At 45.4% G+C, this 21,785-nt stretch overlaps 1 protein-coding gene across 1 annotated transcript in view; it reads right to left on the bottom strand.

Moving 5' to 3' along the window:
- Positions 1–21,785, bottom strand: part of CC2D2A (coiled-coil and C2 domain containing 2A) — a 353,444-nt gene that overhangs the window by 94,686 nt on the left and 236,973 nt on the right. The window contains exons 23-24 of the mRNA XM_069202617.1: positions 12,986–13,153; positions 7,050–7,149 (exon numbers count right to left, since the gene is read on the bottom strand). Coding sequence (XP_069058718.1) covers positions 7,050–7,149; positions 12,986–13,153 — 268 coding nt within the window. The remainder of the gene's footprint in view (positions 1–7,049; positions 7,150–12,985; positions 13,154–21,785) is intronic.

Consider the following 21,785-nt stretch of genomic DNA (forward strand, 5'->3'; position numbering starts at 1 on the left):
TTCTGGTGGCCATCTAGTCAGTGGGAACACACACGATTTGTCCCAGTTTACTGCCAGCCCAGAGATCCTACCGAACTCCGCTAGAAGTATCATTATGGAGGGTATCGACTCCGCGCATTTCAGAGTGTATATAAGAGCGTCGTCTGCATATAGCGAGATTGCGTGGTGTGTTGCATTCCTAATTAATCCCCATTCATCTGCCATGGAGCGCACTTTAGTTGCTAGTGGCTCCATTGCAATTGTGAACAATAGTGGGGAGAGGGGACAGCCCTGTCTCGTACCCCTTGTTATTGGGAAACTGTCGGAAATCACTGCGCCCGTCTTCACTCTGGCTTGTGGTTTTGAGTATAGTGTGCGGACCCATCTCACATAGTTGGGACCTATTCCCATCTGCCTCATTGTTGTCCAGAGGAAATCCCATTCCAGGGTATCGAACGCCTTCTCAATGTCTAGTGACAGGACCATTTCGTCATATGCATCTGAGGGGGTGTCCCCCATTACACTCAGGAGTCTGCGGATATTTTAAAAAGTGTTTCTGTTAGGGATGAAGCCGTTTTGGTCTTCGTGTATGAGAGTGTGAATGATGGGGGCGAGTCTATTGGCCAATATTTTACCCAGTATCTTACAGTCGGAGTTCAGAAGTGAAAGTGGTCTGTAGGATTTTACGTCCGTGGGTGCGACCTGATTTGGGGAGTACTACTATCATGGCCCCTGTCTGAGACAGCGGCAACCGTTCGGTGGCCCACGCTTCCTCGAACACCTTCAATAGTTGGGGTTTCAGGCGGGGCGAAAACGCTGAGTAATACTCTATTGGGAGGCCATCTATTCCCGGCGATTTGTTTCTGGGCATCTGTGTTAAGACTAAATCTATTTCCCCTATTGTTAGAGGGGCTTTTAGTGTGTCCCTATCTGCTTGAGATATTTGCGGCAAGGGGGAGCCCCCCAGGAATGACTCAAATTGTGTAACCATGCACGAGGTGCGCTTAGTGTATAAATTCTTGTAGTAGTCTCTGAACTTTTCATTTATCTCTGCCTGTGTGGTAACCGTGGTGTGGGCGTCGACCCGGATGGCACCTATGGGAGAATGTTGTTTGTTTTCTCGCAATAACCAGGCCAGCATTTTGCCCGACCTGTCGCCCTCTGTTTGCAGGCGCGTTAAGTGGTAGTTATAGTCGTGGTAGCGGAGTCTGTTGTCTGCTTCATTATACTTTCTGCGGGCTGCTTGTTATATCATGTAGGGGAGTTCCCCCGTGCGGTTGCTATTTCCGCTGATCTTAGATCCTTTTCCAATTTAACAATTTCGGTGGGTAGTGTGCGCCTTACTCCCCAGCTTGTGGTAATGCACTGCCCTCTGACCACTGCCTTGTGGGCGTCCCATTCCACCGCACGTGTGTTTGCCGTTAGGTCATTTATTTCCCAGAACTCTCGTATTGTGGTGTTTAACGTGTCCACAAGTGCCTGGTCTTGGAGCGCGTCTACTTGTAAACGCCAAGTTGGGATTACCGGCTGCTCCTACCCCAGCTAAGTGACACTCTCAACGGCGAGTGGTCCGAAAGTGTCCTCGCTAGATATTCCGTTCCCACTACTAGCGCGGCTATGCCCCAAATTGTGTCTATTCTAGTGTGTGTTCTGTGTGGAGCTGAGTAAAATGAGTATTCCCTCTGAAGGGGGTGTTTTGTATGCCATATATCATAAAGCCTCAAATCGCCCGCCCAATGTTGCAGAGGGGTTAAGATATTCTTCCTTGCTACTGCGCTCGTTGGGGTGCCGGATCTATCCAGTATGGGGTCTGGTATACTGTTGAAATCCCCTACCCAAACAGCTGGAGATGATGGGTTTGCTAGTAATGCCGGAGTGAGGGTACCCACAAATCCTGCTGTGCCCCTATTTGGGGCATATATACCGACTATAGAAAGTTGTCTGCTGTCTAGCTGGCCTTCCGTCACCACAAATCTGCCCCCTAGGTCTATTCTGTGTGCTGTTTGGTCAAATGGGACTCCTCTTGCAATCCATACCAGTACCCCCGTGCAAACGCAGAGTATGTTGTGCCTATCAATTGTCCGCCCCACTTTGCGCGTATTTCCTGCAAATCTGGTTCCAATAAGTGTGTCTCTTGGAGGATAGCAATATGTATTCCCAGTCGCTTGAGGCGTGCGTGGATACGAGATCTCTTATTTAATGTACCCATCCCCCTCACATTCCATGTCATTATGTCGAATTGATTGTTGTTGCGTTTAGATTGTGTTACCATGACAAAGTGTGGTGTGAGTCTGTCCGTTTTCCGCAATCGTGATCATTAGACTTCTGATTTGCTTCCTCTCTGATAAAGCTGTTAAATATATTTGTTTGTACCAGCAGTGTTTGCATGTTTGTAATGGGCCTGTGTTGTGTGTTTTTATTAATTTGCAACTACCCTCCCCCCCAACTGATCCCCACTCACTCTTATCTACTAATATAAAACTACTTAACTTGTTTATATATTAAAAAAAACTGTATCCTTGTGGATATCCGTGGTGGTGTCATCATAACTACCTAATGTGGCTATTTTGTGGGGCTCACATCAGACCACAGACTACGTCCGCCGTTGTCGGCGGTCGCCCCCGGGGCGGGTGCACCCCCCGCATGAAAACAAAATCACAGAATAAATGGAATAGGAATACTTGAGGTACACATTTTTGAAGGATACTCGTGCTCCAGGTAGCCCCAATGCTTCAGGAGGGCTCCAGGACATCCAGCCCGCTCTCCCCCCGACAGCAGAGCTTGAGCAGTGTTCTTGGTTGTGTTCAGAGGTCGTCTGCCGCTCTAGGGGTGACCCTTGGACCTTTTGCATCGTCCTTTATAGTGGAGACAGAGCTGAACGTGTCCGAGTTAATCTCTGGTAGCTCCCGAATTATTTCGAATGTGTTTTGTGTTAGCAGAGGGGTTTCATTCAGAACTTTTGCTCTCTCTTCTGCTACCTGTTGGGCGGACAGTTGGGCTCTAGTGCACCTTTTTGAGCGTTTCCTGGATGTCGAGGTTGACCACTCTTCTTTATCCGCTTCATCTGCCATACTTGCGAGGCCTTTGGTGTGAAGCCATATCCAAACGTCTTCCGGAGAGCTAAATATGTGGACACGATCATCTGACGTCACTCTCAGCTTGGCGGGGAAAAGTAGTGCGTATATAATGTTGAGTTCGCGCAGGTGTTGCTTAACCCTAACATACGAGTTGCGTTTTCTTTGCACCTCTTGTGTGAAGTCTGGGTATGCGTTAATGGGTGATTCCTCAAAGTTAAATGGGCCTTTGTTGCGGAACTGTTGTAGGATTGCATCTCTATCTCGGAAATTTAGAAATCTGGCAATCACTGGTCTGGGTGGTTGTCCGGGGAGCGGGGGCCTACTCGGAATTCTGTGTGCCCGTTCCACTGTAAATAGCTTGGATGGGGCCCCGCCTAGCACCTCTTTGATTAGCCATTGTTCTAGCATTATTTCCGTTTTTTTTGTTGTGTGTTTTCGGGAAACCCCAAGAAATGGATATTATTCCGGCGCGATCTGCTTTCGGCCTCTTCCACCCGCATCCATAGTGCCTTCAGTTCCGCGTCCATGCGTTGAATCTGTTTTTGGTTGTCCTGAACCGTGGGAGATACCTCTGTCACCCCCTCCTCCACCGCCTTGACTCTTTCCGCTAGCTTGCGGTGATCCACACGGAGTAAATTCAAGTCTTGCGATACTGCGTCGATTCTATTCTCCAGGGAAGTTTTAGTGTCCATTATCGCTTGAAGTACCTTCTCTAGTTGTGCGGATTGTGATGCAAGTGTACTCTCCAGTGATTGTAGGGTCGGGTTTGCTGGTTGGTCAGTGGATGCTGAACCTTGGGTGGTTCTGTCTTGATTTTTGGCTGATTTCAGCCTGCCCGCCATTGTGTTCGTTCCGTGGGGTGTCTCAGTATGATACTTTGGGAGGTTCCCCCGCTTTTCTTCCTACCCTTTACCACCACTTTATCTGCTCCTCAGTCCCTCTCCACCGATTCAGGTTGTAATCCCCTTCCGCCCGGTCGCGTGTCAGGGGGGCAGGTTTCAGTTGGGCCTGATGCGCAAGCTTGGCATCCTTGGTTGTGTCCCTATTTGCCTGCAGGGTGTTGAGGGGGCAGCGGAATCCCACGGTCACTACTGCTGGGGGTGTTTGTCTGTACCAGGCTGGTTGGGGAGCATCTGTGCCGGTCTTTATTCCTCCTGTCTCTAGGTCCGTTCCCTTGGACCCTCCGCACAAGCCCCTGAACCTGATGAGGCCAGTTCCAGGGGGTGCGCTCCTCTGGGCAGGCGCTGAATCGGGGGAAAAAAAAAGGGGGGGGGGGAGATGGGAAGCGCTGGAGCGGCCTCGTCGCCCCCGCCGTATTCAATGGTCCACAACTACTATTCCTCCACGCTCTGTCACGTGTTGCGCTCTGGCGGCGTGTAAGAAGGCGAGAACCTTTGCCGTTGCCCCCGTTCAAACCAGTCTGAGCTGTTCATTCCGGAGCAGCGTCTCTCCTTTACTTTGGGGGCCGAGGGGTGTTTCGTATCTATTCAGCCTTGGCGCGCCCGGGTCTCCCAGGCCCCAGCGCCGGACGTGTTCCCTCCGGCAGATTCACCCAGGGGGGCCTGTCTGTAAGATCCAAGCGCGCAATGTTATACGGGCCTAAAGAGCCCTGCGGTGATCTCTCCGCTCTTAGGCCTTCCCCGCGCGCCCAATACCTTCATGTGCCGCCTGCAGCCACTTTGTTCCAGTTAGGTAGGTGATCCGCGCTCGCGTCCTCAGTTTGTGGGGTGGGCTCAGGATGGCAGCCCCCACCCCAGCGAGCGCGCCTGGTCTGGAGCGCCTCCCGGCTTCGGCCCGTCGTGCCTTCCAATGCCTATCGATCTCTGGGGTCCCGCTGCGGCCCCCTGGCTCACAGCTCTGTCTCTCGGACTCGGCGCTCAGGAGCCTCGGGCAGCACCCTCGGCGCCCCCGAGTCCAAAATGGCGGGCGTTCAGTCCTCCGATCCTCTGTCCGGGTGGAAGTCACCGAACGGGGGCCCCCATCTCGGCAGCGCTAGGCTCTCCTCCAACTGGCCAATCCATCTGAGGACGCTTCCTCGTCCCCCGCGCCCCGGAGGCTTCCTGCAGGATATTTATGGTGGGTCCGGGATGGAGCACTTGCTCTAGCCGTCCATCCCGGCCGCCATCTTGGCTCCTCCCCCGTCCCATCTGATCCCTTGACTTCAAGTCTTTTGATGTCATGGCTTCATGTAATCGATTGGTCCCATAAGATGGCAAACTTCTTTAGCAGGCTCTGTGTTGGTAGCCAATGCAGGTCCATTATAGTAGGTGATTGTATTGGCATTTCTTGAGTTGTTTGATCAATTACCTGACTATTTAAATGTTCTTCACGCTAGTCTGACTGTGGTTAGGGCACTGCAGCCATTCAAGGTCAAGAGGATCATGGCTTAGGTGGTGGTTTTCTGGTCAGCTTCAGCAAGGTATGGTCTTATTTTGCCTCAGAACGATGACTATTAACATGAACAAACAAACTATTCTTGGTGATGTAGGTTTTGAAGGTGATACAGCTGTTGATGAATGCAAGTGATTATGTGTTTATGGCTAACTGAGTTATAGACACACTCACCTTCTTCTCAGACATCCTGCTTTCAAACTTGTGTTGGGCCTTTGGTGAGGAGGATTAATTTTTTCTTGAAGTGTGATGAAGTCTTTCAGCCTATGATTAGCATTGCTTGGGTAGATTTTGCCATATGGTTTTGGACCTTTCGCACGCTGGTGAAAGTTGTTCCCTTGGTTAGTGGGTAGGACTTGTAGATGCTACATGTATTATTTGAAAATCATGACATGCTATGAATCCTTTGGATAACCTGCAAGCCACAAGTAGTGCCTGGGATCTGGACCAGCCTAATAGGTGATATGGTGCAGAAGTAAGAGAAGGAACCAAGCACTGCTATGTTTTAATGCAATCAGTAAGACAAAACAAAATGTTGTAACAGAAATAGTCTGGTGTCAGTTGTGAATACTCAGGAAAGGTTTCAAGAAAATGTGCTGTAGCTATGCAGTGGCAATGAACTGTATGTTTGTTACACAGTCTGGTTTAAATTGGTCTTTATTAAAGTTCGAAGAGAAAAAAGGTGGTGTGAGGCATGGTCCAGTTACATGCCTGAATTGCCTTGTGACAGGTAGGGGATAGCACCATTGTACTTCAGACTGGATATCAGTTGAGACAGTCTGAGAAACCTGAAGACTGAGTTGATAGTATCAAGGTTCCTGATGGGGCATCTAACAGATTACATGCAGTCTTTGTATCCAGATATGTACCAACTAGTAAGTAAATCCTGTTTAAAGAATAATATTGTGTGGGTATACTTTATCATATGAGCACACCTCCATCTTTCTACAGACGTAACAAGTGAAATTTGGACCCCTAGACTATGGGCCTGATTTAGAGTTCGGGTGATGGGTTACTCTCACAAACGTGAAGGATATCCCGTCCGCTGTATTAGGATTTCCATAGGACATAATGGAATTATAATATGGTGGATGGATACCCGTCACGTTTGTGACCGAGTAACCCCCTTCCCCAAACTCTAAATGGGGCTCTATGTATTCTTGAGCTGGGGACAAAGTCACAAATGCAACACAAATAAGATGCTTGTGTGAGGGTGTCAACAAGACCTCTGGGGCTGTGGTCCAGTGATCATTTTGGAGAGTTCTATGCATTTTATTTTTAAATAGATCACTATACAGCAACAGTAGATTTCTTGTGCACAGCATTTAATATACATTACTGTTGATATGCAGACTGATTATGTAGTTAAGTTCCACATAGAATCATTACATGTAAATCTATCATATGTTGCTATCCATAAATTCTGGCATGAATCTGTCTCTATGGTATTCCTACACTGAGCACACCTGCACTGACTGAACATGTAAACCACTGGAGTAATTAGTGGCAATTACAACCGAGCGATCACAATCTCCTAAGTAAAGAAACGGTACACAATATCATCAGAAAAATCACCATTTCAAACTTTAAATTGAGCAATACCTGGTTGGCCCCTGGGTCATTATTCAAGTTCTGGGGTGATGGGGCAGACACAAAGGTTTCATTGAAAGACCTTGTAGCTCTGGATGAAGACTGAGGTTTGCTAGGGACAAAAATGACACAATGTATAGTCATGATAATTAGTGCATCGTACACAGTTCTGGTTCTTTATACAGTGCACATTTTCTAGTTTTGAGGAGCAGGGGCAGTAGAACACACCCACGCGTAGTAGAAAGATCAACTGTATACTTATGGAGTATGTAGGTCCACTGTGGATGAAAGATAATCCTTATTTATATGTTCTCTTTTACTGAAATTTCAATATTATACATATTATATAAGATGGGGGAAAAACTATTTAATGCTCTACTAATTCTCTGCAAAAGGTAATCAAAGAAGGCTCTTGGTTCTGACGACTATAAGAATTTTACCTAATTAAAAACATAGTATATTCACATTTAAAAAACTGAGATTAAAACCTGGTTTAAATTTATCCTCCTACTCCAAAGATACACTTGCAAAGTTAACAGAAAGAATAACTGAAAAGATGTGCCATGAAAAAGATGTTAAACATTATTGAACCTCTGAAGTTCATTGTGAAACAGTATGCACAAATGTAGATTTATTTTTAAAAAAAAATGCAACCCTAAATTTCAGAACAAGGGACTATATATATCAATGACAATTAGGCAAAATACTATCCCAACATGGATCGTAAAGTTACCTACTCCCTATGTGATTTAGCATTTCAAGATGTAAAACATGTTTTACTCATCTACCCAGCTCTAATGAATTTTAGACAGCATTTTTTTGTGCAGTATGTTTATAGATAATAGGATATCCAATGCCCAAAAAGCTTTGAACTTTAAAAATAATCCAAGCACTTTAACAGAAACTTGTAGGATATGTAACATTATTAAAAGTTTTATTTAGCTGTAATTTGAACTAACTGTTGTTTTTTGTTTTTAAACTTGAAACTGTATGTATGTAGAGAGTGTGTGCTGAACTGTGGGTGAAAGGTAACCTAACTGTGGGTTAAAGCATGTAATAATAATAATGATAATAATAATAATAATGATACACATGGTTGTGTGGTAGTCGTCCCACTTTATGGATTTACCCCACACATGAGAACTGTTGCTTTTCCTAGCATCTCCTGTTTAAGTGAGTGTTTGGTGTGGGAGCTGACTGTAGAGTGTGTGTGAGACAGGCCATGACAACGTATTAAAGCCATGGTGTAGGAAAGTGCCATGGTTGGCATGGTTAAGCTCCCACTGTTTGCCTGATATTGATGCCAACATGACAGAGCGTGCTGGGGTCCTGCTATCCAGGACCCAGCATCGGTGTTCTTTCTCAAAAACTCTACCATTGTTCCCACAATTGGTACATCCCTGGCACACAGTTAAGTCCCTTGGAAATCGTACCCATGGTTCCAAGGACGTTGTGGCCGGGAAAGGTTCCCAAGGGCTAAAGCATGTATTATGCCACCCTAGGGGACCCCTCACCAAGTACATGCACACTGCCTTTGCAGCCTGTGTATGCTGGTAGGGAGAAAAAGTCAAAGTCGGCATGGCATGCCTCTGAGGGTGCTATGCCCACAGGTCACTGCCTAAAGCATAGGTAAATCACCCCTCTAGCAGGCCTTACAGCCCTAAGGCAGGGTGCACTATACCACAGGTGAGGGCATAGCTGCATGAGCAATATGCCCCTACAGTGTTTACATCCAATCTTAGACATTGTAAGTGCAGTGTGGCCATATTGAGTATATGGTCTGTGAGCCTGTCATTACGAACTCTTAAGCTTCATAATGCCTTCAATGACTACTGGGAAGTTTGGTATCAAATGTCTCAGCACAATAAACTCACACTGATGCCAGTGTTGGATTTATTGAACAAGGCACCCAGAGGGCATCTTAGAGATGCCCCCTGTATGTTACCCAATCCTTTAGTGCAGGAGTGAGTGGTCTGTGCCAGACTGCTACTAAAAGATGAGTTTCTGACTACATGGGGTGAGAGCCTTTGTGCTCTCGGTGGCCAGAAACAAAGCCTACACTGGGTGGAGGTGCTTCACACCTCCCCCCTGTAGGGACTGTAACACCTGACGGTGAGCCTCAAAAGCTCAGGCCTCTTGTTACAGTGCCCCAGGGCACTCTAGCTAGTGGAGATGAAGACAAAACTCCACTTTTGGTAGCAGTGTCAACTTTTAAAATAGATTATTGCCATTTACTTGAAAACCATATAACTTGCCAATTCTAAACAAAGTGGTATTGAGACATACGTTGGATACTTACTTGCAAATGTACTTACCTGCAACTTGAATCTTGTGGTTCTAGAAATAAAGTAACAAAATATATTTTTGCTATATAAAAACCATTGTCCTGGAGTTAGTCATTGAGTGTGTGATTCCTTTATTGTCTGTGTGTGTACAACAAATGCTTTGCACTACCCTCTGAAAATCCTAACTCCTCGACCACACTACCACAGAATAGAGCATTAGTATTATCTACTTTAACCTCTGTTAAGCCTCTGTGCACACTATGGGGGTCATTCCGACCCCCGGCGGTCAACGGCGGGAGCACCGCCAACAGGCTGGCGGTGCTCCTGAGGGCATTCTGACCGCGGCGGTATGGCCGCGGTCAGAACCGGAAAACCGGCGGTGTTCCGCCGGTTTTCCGCTGCCCTGAGGAATCCCCCATGGTGGCGCAGCTTGCTGCGCCGCCATGGGGGATTCCGACCCCCTCACCGCCATCCTGTTCCTGGCGGTTTCGACCGCCAGGAACAGGATGGCGGTGAGGGGTGTTGTGGGGCCCCTGGGGGCCCCTGCAGTGCCCATGCCAATGGCATGGGCACTGCAGGGGCCCCCGTAAGAGGGCCCCACTTTGAATTTCAGTGTCTGCTTAGCAGACACTGAAATTTGTGACGGGTGCTACTGCACCCGTCGCACACCTTCCACTCCGCCGGCTCCATTCGGAGCCGGCTTCCTCGTGGAGGGGTGTTTCCCACTGGGCTGGCGGGCGGCCTTTTGGCGGTCGGCCACCAGCCCAGTGGGAAACCCAGAATGACCGCCGTGGTCTTTTGACCGCGGGACGGTCTTCTGGCAGTCCCAGCCAGGCCGGCGGCTACCGCCGCCCGCCAGGGTCAGAATGACCCCCTATATCTCATTTTGATATAGTATATACAGATCCAGCTTCTTACACATGGGTAATGCTGAGTCTTGTATGGATGGAAAGTCTACAGCTGGGGTGCATGGGTGACAGCAGTAAATTTGTTATGTTGCAGGAGTTTGTTGTCTGAAACATGCTATTTTTTCTGCAAGGTGCCTCTGTTACTCTCCTGTCTTTTGTTCCTACATTAGTTTGTTATCTGTCATGCTACTAGTCGGAAATGAAGTACTGTTTTGTGTTTCATTTTTTTCTTTCATTTGACTGTTTTTATGTAAGAGAGAAAAGTGCTACATTCTGTGCAGGGTGCATCTCGATGAGTGTTGGTCGAAACTGTTAAGGCAGCAGTAGGCACAGGGTGAGCTGGGAACCACGGGTAAGCTGTTATTTTTACACCAAATCTGCTTGTATGTAGCAGCATCTCTGCTGGTATTAGGCCTTTTGTGCTTGTAAGGCAAAATGTCCTGCCCTGGCCTGAAGGAAATGTATAACATTTGAAAAGCTAAATAATAACGTGATACACTGTTCCTAAGAAAGGCCAGGGGACTATAGGATGAGAGCTCTAGAGTCCCATAACTCAGGAGCACGAGTCCTCACACACCCAAATGGGTGTCATGCTTCATCATCGGACAAGCTCCTCGTCAGACTGGCGCTGCAATGTCTGACGGGCACCACCCAGTGGGGGGCTCTTTGCCGGAGATCTTCTTGATGATGCCGCTCTCGCCCTCAGATAGATAAAGGGGGAAGACACCGCGGAGGGTTAGAAAAAGAAAGAATCTAAAATTGGCTCTGAACCCTGACTCGTTTTGACTTTATTCTATTAATGTCGGGTAGAGGCCAAGATTAAAAAACTCAACAAAAGAGTGAAACAGAGGTAATGCTCAACCACTCTCTAACTGTATATGTCATGGTGGTGGGTCAAGAAACTACAGGACCCCATCTCTGTATTGGGTCGACATGTTTCACGTCTTAGTGGTCCATGTGGATCCAGTGACGCTTCCTCAGGACCTAGTATGAATCAAACTCCTCCAACTATAAGCTGTGCTAATTATAAATCAGAACTGACAGTCAAGACAGTAGATCTTCGGGAGCGCGACGAGGGTAGGTCTGTCCACCCACAACTAGACACCTTCAATTTGGTATACACATCTGGTTGTAGGTCCGCGTGATCCCAGGATGCCCCTACTCTAAATGGGAGGGGCGACGAATAGGAACTGAACCTATGGCCACAATGAATGATTGTAAGTGACTGACGTTATCTACTGTCTTGACTGTCAGTTCTGATTTATAATTAGCCAATTCAGCTTATAGTTGGAGGAGTTTGATTCATACTAGGTCCTGAGGAAGCGTCACTGGATCCATATGGACCACTAAGACGCGAAACATGTCGACCCAATAGAGAGATGGGGTCCTGTAGTTTCTTGACCCACCACCATGACATATACAGTTAGAGAGTGGTTGAGCATTACCTCTGTTTCACTCTTTTGTTGAGTTTTTTAATCTTGGCCTCTACCCGACATTAATAGAATAAAGTCAAAACGAGTCAGGGTTCAGAGCCAATTTTAGATTCTTTCTTTTTCTAACCCTCCGCGGTGTCTTCCCCCTTTATCTATCTGAGGGCGAGAGCGGCATCATCAAGAAGATCTCCGGCAAAGAGCCCCCCACTGGGTGGTGCCCGTCAGACATTGCAGCGCCAGTCTGACGAGGAGCTTGTCCGATGATGAAGCATGACACCCATTTGGGTGTGTGAGGACTCGTGCTCCTGAGTTATGGGACTCTAGAGCTCTCATCCTATAGTCCCCTGGCCTTTCTTAGGAACAGTGTATCACGTTATTATTTAGCTTACATTGGAGGATATACACTGGACCTTTATCCCTCCCAATCCCCCCTTCTCTTGGACGTAACATTTGAAAAGACCACTGACTGAGGATGAAGAAGGAGAGTTACAGAAAAACTTTTCGGAGACTTAGAACACTTAACTGTGGTTTATGTACTTATTGCATTTTTCAAGCACTTGACACAGCTCCGAGCTGCATCTGTGCTTATGGCGGAATTACGCGAAGATTGCAGTTACATGGTTAGTTGTTTGGGAAAGAGAGAGATGCCCTTTTTTAATGTGACTGTGGTAATTCAAGCAACCACTGTGGAAAGGACAGACATGCTTTGAAAAGGAAAGTATATAAATGTGCCTGCCTTAAGTAGGCTTCATTTTGCCAACTTCTCCCTTATATTTCCCCAATTTGATCCACTGTGAAGTAAATAGTTTCTCGCTGTAAAAAGTAGGAATAACAACATCATGGAATGATAACCTTGCAGCATTAGCATTCTTCTGTTTTATTTCCCCTCCTAATTATAGTGGAGATATACACATTTCCTATTTGATGATAAACCAACTTATTTATTTATGGTGCTTGAACTGTACTTCACAGCATTAACCTCCAACAAAACATATATTGGTCTGAAGCATATTACTGATCAAAAAGTGTTTTCCCATCGTGCTTCCTGCTCTTGCATACACACACATTGAATACAAATCCTCTCCTTTGGAGGGGCATATTCTATGGCTGTGGATCCAGCTGTGGTTCAAGGATGTATGGGAGTTGTAAACCGATGATGTCAATGAGAATAACTATTGTATGGTGACACATTTTGCTATGTGTACGATAATGTTGTGACTGAATGCTGATTTGGTCTAATTTTTAACGTTATTTTATGTCTGTGAAACTTCAGTCGTAAGGAAACACAAATTATATACAAATTAAATGCAACAGATGCTTACCTCGCAGATGGTTTTCTTACAGGGATGTCATATGCACGAACAATGTTTACTAAGACTTTGATGTTGCCATCGGATAGGTTCTGGGCTGTAACTTTTTTCCTTTCTTTTCGTCTTGGCTTAAGAGGTCGTTTAGGCTCAGCAAACTTGAAAAGGCCGAATCCTAACAAACTAGTAAAATATGGAAAAGACACTCAGAAATTGATTATTAGTTTACATTGTTCCTCATGGAAAAAACATTCAGCTAAAAATGTTAAGGTGTCACCTCCAAGAGGTAAAAATATGATTGTAGCAGGAGGCAGAATGATTATATTTGAATGTTTCCACCCACTCTCTGCTCAGGTGTTACCGTTCAGCACAGACAGCATTACTACTCTTTGTTCATTACAATAGGACAGTTACTAACCCTGCCTATCTGTAACCCCAGGGTCTGCGTCCTACTCAACAAACAGCAGCATGCAAATCTACCTCGGCTCAGAGTTATTACAAGAATTTCATGGAAAATGAATAATTTCTCTATTCCTTCTTCCGTTTGTTTGTTGATGAGATTGTTCATATTAGGTGAGCCAAAGCATACATTCATATTGATTTATGCATGAAAGGTTTAAGCTAGTTCTGCCAGCGAACCTCATTTGGATAACACTCCGAAGGAGGAAGAATACATAAGATACCAACCAATACCCCTATTCTCTTCTCTGTATGACATCTGTGTAAGAGGCATCAATAATGGATGCACTGCTTTGGTTATTTATTGCTACTGTTCCTCGTCAAATTCCTTCTGGCATGCGATAGGAAAAAACCCTGGAAACTGGCACCTCCATTGGACATTTAATAAATATATTCCCAGTTTCTTCATCATTCGAGTCTGGTGTGAAGGTTGTCACATTGCAGGAATCGTCAACTAGAATCCTGTCTGTCACATACTGAAGCACAACTCAAAACCTCTATACTGTTTTTAAGGTCTGTGATGAGGAAGAAGATTGATATACACTAGAGAAACCCATTAGTTAGTAATCATGGCTTCACCACGTTGCTCTAATGCTAACACTAGAACTTCTAGCATAAATGAACAAACAGACCATAATGCTAAACATAGAAGTAAGTCTTTTTAAAACACACAAACACATAGAAGTCTTTTTTTATTTATTCCGAGTCACAGGATCGAATGGCTTTTCCTTTCGGTGATAGTGTGCATGGGCATCAACTCGTTTGTTAGATTGTTTTCCCGCAGAAGGGTGTAGGAAGGAGTGATAGAGTGAAAGAATGTAAATGTACAACTAAATGCAGTTAATAAATAAGATGTTCATGCAAATGTAAAATATATATATGTATACATGTATACATACATATGTACAAATAAATTCTGCAACGACTACAGGCTTCGGGGGAGGAGGGAGGGTGCATATGTATCTGTAGCACTACATGCCAAGAACAGATGTACACTAGGTGTACAATTTACTTACCTTCGGTAACAAAATATCTGGTAGAGACATATTCTAGTTCACAGACCGCAGCGTGAGACTGGAGGAAGAAAACAACTTTTTGCCAAACTGGTCCAGCCTTTTGGATTACCTATCCGGGGGTGGGAAAGGGAATGTGCCTGAAGAAGAGGAAGCCTGGATAACAAGACTCTCAGGCGCGGGATGTTGGGATAGGAATTTAGGGTTGTTCGGAGCGGGCCGATGGTGGCGTGCAATAGTCCTAGTCACAGGAGCCCCTGTTTTGGGTTTGGACCATGTACCTAAAAGGACATCGGTGAGGGCCTCATTAAACGGCAAAATGGGTTCTGAAATAGAAGTCCCAGGCTGAAGCACCTCCGTCAGGAGATTAGACCATGGACCTCAGCTGCCCTACTGACCACCATACCATAAGTTTCTCCCTCTGCCATAGTCACGGTAGGAGGAGACAGCATGCCAGCACCAGGAGAAGTATCCAGACCACTGGCTTTGCCCAATTCCTGAGCCCAGTCCATTCAGGGTCTTCCTGGTATTCCTAAGGGTCCAGGGACCCCTCCAATTCCTCCCCATATTTGTACCCATAAGAAAAAGGGTCTGAATCTGACCTTGGGTGAATAAGCCCCAATCGAAGCTGAAGGCGGTGCCAGCCGACGTCGCTTCGACTCTGAGTTGTCGGGGATAAGAATTGGGTCGACGTTGATAGTGGGCACCACCGACGTCAGGAGTGTCGATAATCGACCCGGCGCCGGGAAAGGTTTCAAGGGTGTGACCGGCGCTGCTGCGGATCCGCACACGGATCTGGAGGTGACCTCGATGGCAGGAGCCAAAGCTGCTAGCGCGGAACCCAAAGGCCCCTCAGCCGAACCCCTTGGGCCTGAAGGTGCCGTTTCGGGTTCCAACCGCCCAAATATGAGGCGCATGGCCTCATAAAGCTCTTTAAGCTGGGTGGGGGTCGCTCCAGCTCCGGGAAACTGAGGGAAGCGCGGAGCCGACCCAGACGCAGGCTCCAAGGATGGAGGCCTTGTACGTGGATGCTCTTCCTGCATTGCGTCGGCAGAGCGACGGGGCGTAGTCGGAGAACGATGGGACTTCTTCTTCTTACCTTGAACCGAGGATTTAGAGCAGACCTTCCTCTCGAGCGAGACCGGAACCTATGTGGAGTTGAGTGCCGGGCAGCCATTAGCTTTAGGGACCGCTTCCTCAAAGCCTTCAGGTGCATGGCCCGGCACTCGGAGCACGACTTCGGGTTGTGGTCGCGCTCGAGACACCACAGACATACCTGATGAGGATCCGTCACCGACATCGTCCGATGACAGTCCTCGCATGGCTTGAACCCGGTCTTTGGGGACATCCTCGACGCACCAAAGTTTCACAGAAAAAAGTCAACAAAATGGTCAAATTTGGCCAAAAAATAGCCAGGGTAGCTCTTCTCCGGATCAGCACGTGGCGCGGAAAGAAAAGAACTGAGGTCACTGCGCAACAGCAGCATCTATAACATCTCCCGATGTTATCACAGCAACCACGACGCCAACAACGCCCGCGGAGTCGACCAGTGCCACCTGCCGACGCGCAAGGGTATTGCTCGAAGAAAAATCTCCAGATCCAGTCTGACGCCCGGGGGAAATTCTAAGATAAGGAATCTGCAACTAGAAGTATCTATCAGATAAAATACATTTTCCGTTTGATGGCATGTGTGGGCTTCATGCTATGCACAGACTAAAAAGTGGTCCTTCTCCCAAAACAGCGGTGGTGAGCCGGTAGGAGTTGAAGTAGTTTGAAATAAAGTTTTAAGTACTGATTGACCAACATTGGCCTGCTGCTTTGAAAATATATCCACACAGCAATGTTTTGTAAATCTATGCGGAGTGGACCACGTGGCAGCTTTACATATGTCTGCCATTGGTATGTTACCTAGAAAAGCCATGGAAGCACCTTTTTTTCCTAGTGGAATGTGCTTTTGGTGTTATCAAAAGTTGCTGTCTTGCTTTGATGTTACACGTTTGGATGCATTTTACAATCCATCTAGCTAATCCTTGTTTAGAGATAGCATTTCCTTTGTGTGGTTGCTGAAAAGCAACTCAAAGTTGTTTAGTTTTTCTAAACTCTTTTGTTCTATCAACATAGTACATCAGAGCTCTTTTAAGATCAAGAGTATGAAGAGATCTTTCAGCAGTTGAGTCTGGCTGTAGGAAGAAGACTGGCAATTCCACTGTTTGGTTAATGTGAAAAGCAGAAACCACGTTTGGCAAAAAATGTGGATTTGTCTTAAGTACTACTTTACATTTGTGTACTTGGAAAAATGGTTCCTCCCGAGGGAATGCTTGTATTTCACTAACTCTTCTTAATGATGTAATTGCTACTAAGAACACAACTTTCCAAGTCAGAAATTGAATATTACACAAATGCATGGGCTCGGATGGTGGTCCCATTAATCTTGTGAGTACAATATTTAGATTCCAAGAAGGAACTGGTGGGGTTCTTTGTGGAATAATATGCTTAAGTCCTTCCATGAAGGCTTTAATTACAGGAACACTAAAGAGAGAAGTATGCTGTATATTTTGTAAGTATGCTGATATAGCAGTAAGATTAATTTTAATAGAGGAAAAAGCTAAATTATCTTTTTGTAGATGAAGCAGGTAGCATACAATATTTTGCATTGATGCCTTAAGTGATTCTATATTTTTGGGCTGACATCAGTAAAGCGTAACATTGCCTAGTTGTAGGTTTGCTTGCCTGTTTTAGAACTTCCATACATTCTATTGGAAGGTGTAAGTATCCAAATTCTGTGACTTTAGGTGCCAAATCGCTAATTTGAGAACACTGGGATTGGGATGCCTGAGTTGATCTTTGTTCTGTGTTAACAAATCTGGCCTGTTTGGAAGTTTGTGAGGTGGTACTACTGCCAGATCTAGGAGTGTTGTGTGCCAATGTTGTCATGCCCACATGGAGGATATGAGTACCATAGTGAGAGAGATGTGACGCAGTTTGTTAACCAGAAATTGAATCAACGGGAGAGGGGGAAAAGCGTAAGCAAACATCCCTGACCAGTTGATCCATAAAGCATTGCCCTTGGACAGAGGATGTGGGTGTCTGGATGCGAAGTTTTGGCATTTTGCGTTTTTGCTTGTTGCGAATAGGTCTATGTCTGGTGTTCCCCACATTTGAAAGTACTGCAGAAGTACTTGAGAGGGAATTTCCCATTTGTGTATCTGTTGTTGCGTCTTGCTTAGTAGGTCCGCTAGCTGATTGTGTATCCCTGGGATGTATTCTGCTAGCAAGTAAATGTGATTGTGATTGCCCATTTCCATATTGTTTGGGCTAGAAGGGACAGCTGAGATGAATGTAATCCTCCTTGTTTCTCAAGATAATACATTGTTGTCATATTGTCTGTTTTTATCAAGACTGTTTTGTGCATGTGAAGGGGTTGAAAACATTTTAGGGCGGGAAACGCAGCTAACAATTCTAAATGGTTTATCTGATAAGTTAACTGCATGGAATTCCATTGCCCTTGTATTGTAAGGTTGTTGAGGGGGGGCTCACCAACCTGTCATTGATGCGTCTGTTGTTATCGTGGTCTGAGGCACAGGGTTCTGAAATGACCGCCCCTTTATTAAATTGTTGTGATTCCACCACTGAAGAGATTTGTGTGTTTGGCGGTCTAACAACACTATTCGTGCAATTGACCCTGTGCTTGAGACCATTGCTGTGAGAGACACTGTGGTAGTGTTCTCATGTTCAATCTTGCATGCAGTACTATTGCTATGAATGATGCCATCATTCCCAATAGTTTCATGATAAACCTTACAGTGTAATGTTGATTGGGCTGTATTTGTGATATAAGGTTTTGAAAAGCCTGTATCCTTTGGGGATTTGGATAGGCCAAGGCTTTTTGGGTATTGAGAATAGCACCTTGGTAAGGTTGAACCTGTGCTGGTTAAAGATGAGACTTGTGGTAGTTGATTGTGAACCCTAATGTGTGTAGGGTTTCTATTGTATACTGAGTGTGTTCTGGCATTGTATAATGTTGCTTGATTTTATTAGCCAGTCGTCTAGATAAGGAAAGACATGCATGTGTTGCCTCCTTAGGTAGGCCACTACTACAGCTAGACATTTTGAGAAAACCTTTGGAGTTGTTTTGGTGAAGGGAAGAACTTCGATTTGGTAGTGGTTTCCTGCTATTACAAATCTTAGGTATTTTTGATGAGGTGGATGTATGGGGATATGAAAATAAGCATCTTTGAGATCTAATACAGTCATGTAATCTTGTTTTTGTAGTAGTCCTGCAGAGTTACCATGTGAAAATGTTCTGACAGGATATATAGATTTAGTTGTCTGAGATCCAGAATGGGTCAGAGAGTACCATCCTTTTTGGGTATGGAGAAATATAGTGAATATACTCCTGTTCCCTGTTGAGATATTGGAACTGATTCTATTGCTTCTTTTAGCAATAATGATTGCACATCTTGTTGTAACAGAACATTGTGCTCTGGGGACAGTTTGTGATAGCAAGGGGGAATGTTTGGAGGAGTAGAAATTAGTTCTAGGAAGTAACCATTGTGGATAATTGAAAGCACCCACTGGTCTGTGGTGATGTTTTGCCATTGGGAGTAGAATTGCTGCAGTCTGCCCCCCACATGTGTGGGGTTGTGGTATACTGATGAAGTTACTGATTTGAGGGAGTGGTGACACTCTTTGAGGCTTGAAATTTGCCTCTGAAGTGTTGACCTCTGTAAGAGCCTCTAAATGTTCCCCTTTGGTATTGCTGCTGACCTTGTTTTGCTTGCGAGGTGGAAGCCTCTGCAGACTGGGGTTTGAAACTTCCCCTAAATTGCTGTTTACGGAAGGAACCTCTATAAGGGGTAGTGTACAGGGCTCCCATAGCTTTTGCAGTGTCAGAGTCCTTCCTGAGTTTCTCAATAGTCAGGTCCAAATAGATTGTTTTTATTCAAGTGCATATTGAGCACTGCCTGTTGGATCTCTGGTTTGAACCACGAAGATCATAACCATGCATGCCCACGGATGGTTATGCCAGTGTTTATGCTTCTAGCTGCTGTATCAGCTGCATCAAGAGCAGATCTTATTTGGTTATTGCTAATTGCCTGGCCTTCTTCAACAATTTGTTGAGCTCTTTTTTGATGTTCTTTTGGCAAGTATTGTATAAATTCCTGCATTTCGTCTCAGTGTGCCCTGTCATACCTTGCTAGCAGGGCTTGTGAATTTGCAATTCACCATTGGTTAGCTGCTTGTGTAGTTGCCCTCTTCCCAGCAGCATCAAACATTCTGCTTTCTTTGTCAGGGGGAGGGGTATCCCCTGAAGACTAGCTATTGGCCCTTTTCCTAGCAGCACTGACTACAACAGAGTCTGGTGGTACCTGTTGTGTGATATAAACTGGGTCTGTTGGTGCAGGCTTGCATTGTTTGTCTATTCTTGGAGTTAAAATTCTAGCCTTAACAGGCTCTTTAAATATGTCTGCATGTCTAAGCATACCAGGCAACATCGGCAAACACTGGTATTGTGAGTGGGTGGAGGACAATGTGTTGAAAAGAAAATCGGCCTCCCAAGGCTCAGCATGCATTTGTACCCCATGGTACGCAGCTGCTCTTGAAATGACCTGTGTATAAGCTGTGCTATCCTCCGGTGGCGAAGGTTTGGACAGATAGAAGTCTGGGTTATTTTGTGGTATGGGATCTGGATCATATAAGTCCCAGTAGTCAACTGTATCTCCATGTGAATATGTATGGGAATGTGTTGGTGAAGGCAATGGTGGTGGGGTAGTAGGTAGTGAAAAGAAAGAAAGTTGTGGCGAATGTGGTGGAGAAATTTGTAGAGGGGATAGTTTCTCCTTCCTTTTAAATATCTTTGCAGGTGGTGGAGCAGTGTCAAGAGTCTCTTGAAACACCTGCTTTCTCTTGGTTTGTGGAGGAGGTGAAGCAATGATTTTCCCAGTCTCCTTTTGGATATGTATCCTTCTTTGTTTGCTGTTCATGATTTCAAGGATAGGCTGAATATCTGGGTCTTCAGAAATATATTCTGATGTTCTAGCTATTTTAGAGGATTGATAATCAATTGTCTTGGAGCTGTGTTTTAATCGGCTCGAAAGTCCTTGTTCCTCTGAATAAAAATATTTTTTTGGCTCCGAAGTGGTGGATAGCTTTTTGGTCCCGAAGATACAGCCTGTGGTTTCGGCTCCGAAGCCAGACGTCGAGTTTTTGACTCCGAAGAGTGTGGCTGTCGGCTCGGCTGTGGAGCTTTTAATAGATTTGCTCAACTCCGGCATCGAAACAGGTGTGGTCTTTTTCGGCGCTGAACCCGAAGGTCGGCTGCTAATGATTTTCTTTCAGGTGGAACCATGGCTCTCTGGCAGTGGGGCACCCAACGCCTTAATAGGTATCTTGGAAGTGGGCGTAGGGGCAGATATACTCACATGCTGAGCCGCAGTGATTGGTTGGCTGTCTTCATCCGAGTCTGCTTCGGAGTCGGTGTCCTGGATCGAAACAGGCGTCTGTGTCTGGTCCTCTTCTACAGTGTTGGTGGACTCTGTGTGCTTCAATGCCATTTCGAGTCTCCTTGCACTCCGGTCACGCAGTGTCTTTTTCAACCGGAAAGACCGACAAGCTTCACAGTCTTCTTCTTGATGTTCGGGAGATAGACAGATTACATACCACGTGTTGATCTGTGTAGGGGAATTTGGAGTGGCATCGAGGACAGAATCAGAATGGAGTCTGATCCATCAGGCTCCGGTGTGATAGGCCCGAGAAGGGCGCGAGTGCCCAAAAGGGCGTTTTCTGGTTTGCGACAGTACTATCGGCTCGATTAAAGATGGAAAAGCAATCAAAACAATACCAATGGTAAATCAAGTTATTATAAAGTTTCCAATTCAAAAGTCTCGGAGCGAGAGGAAACACGTCCAAACCTGACAGCGGAAACAAAACAATCTAACAAAGGAGTTGATGCCCATGCGCACTATAACCAAAAGGAGGAGTCATTCGATCTCGTAACTCGGAAAAAAATAAAAAGACTTCTTCGAAGAAAAACAACTTGTAACACTCCGAGCCCAACACTAGATGGCGGGTCCTATGCATAGCATGTGTATCTGCAGCTACACATGCCATCGTATGTATGTTTGTATATATGTATGTGTGTGTATGTATGTATATGTATATATATATATATATATATATATATATATATATATATATGTGTATGTGTATATATATATATATATATATACATATATATATATATATATATATATCATCTTCTGTGTTAATAACAGATGGTTATTTTATTCAGTGTTAGATTTTATTTTGTTATGAAACCCAAAAATGTAAATAATCCTGGCTTC

This window comes from Pleurodeles waltl, chromosome 1_2, assembly GCF_031143425.1.
Source record: "Pleurodeles waltl isolate 20211129_DDA chromosome 1_2, aPleWal1.hap1.20221129, whole genome shotgun sequence".
Lineage (NCBI taxonomy): Eukaryota > Metazoa > Chordata > Amphibia > Caudata > Salamandridae > Pleurodeles > Pleurodeles waltl.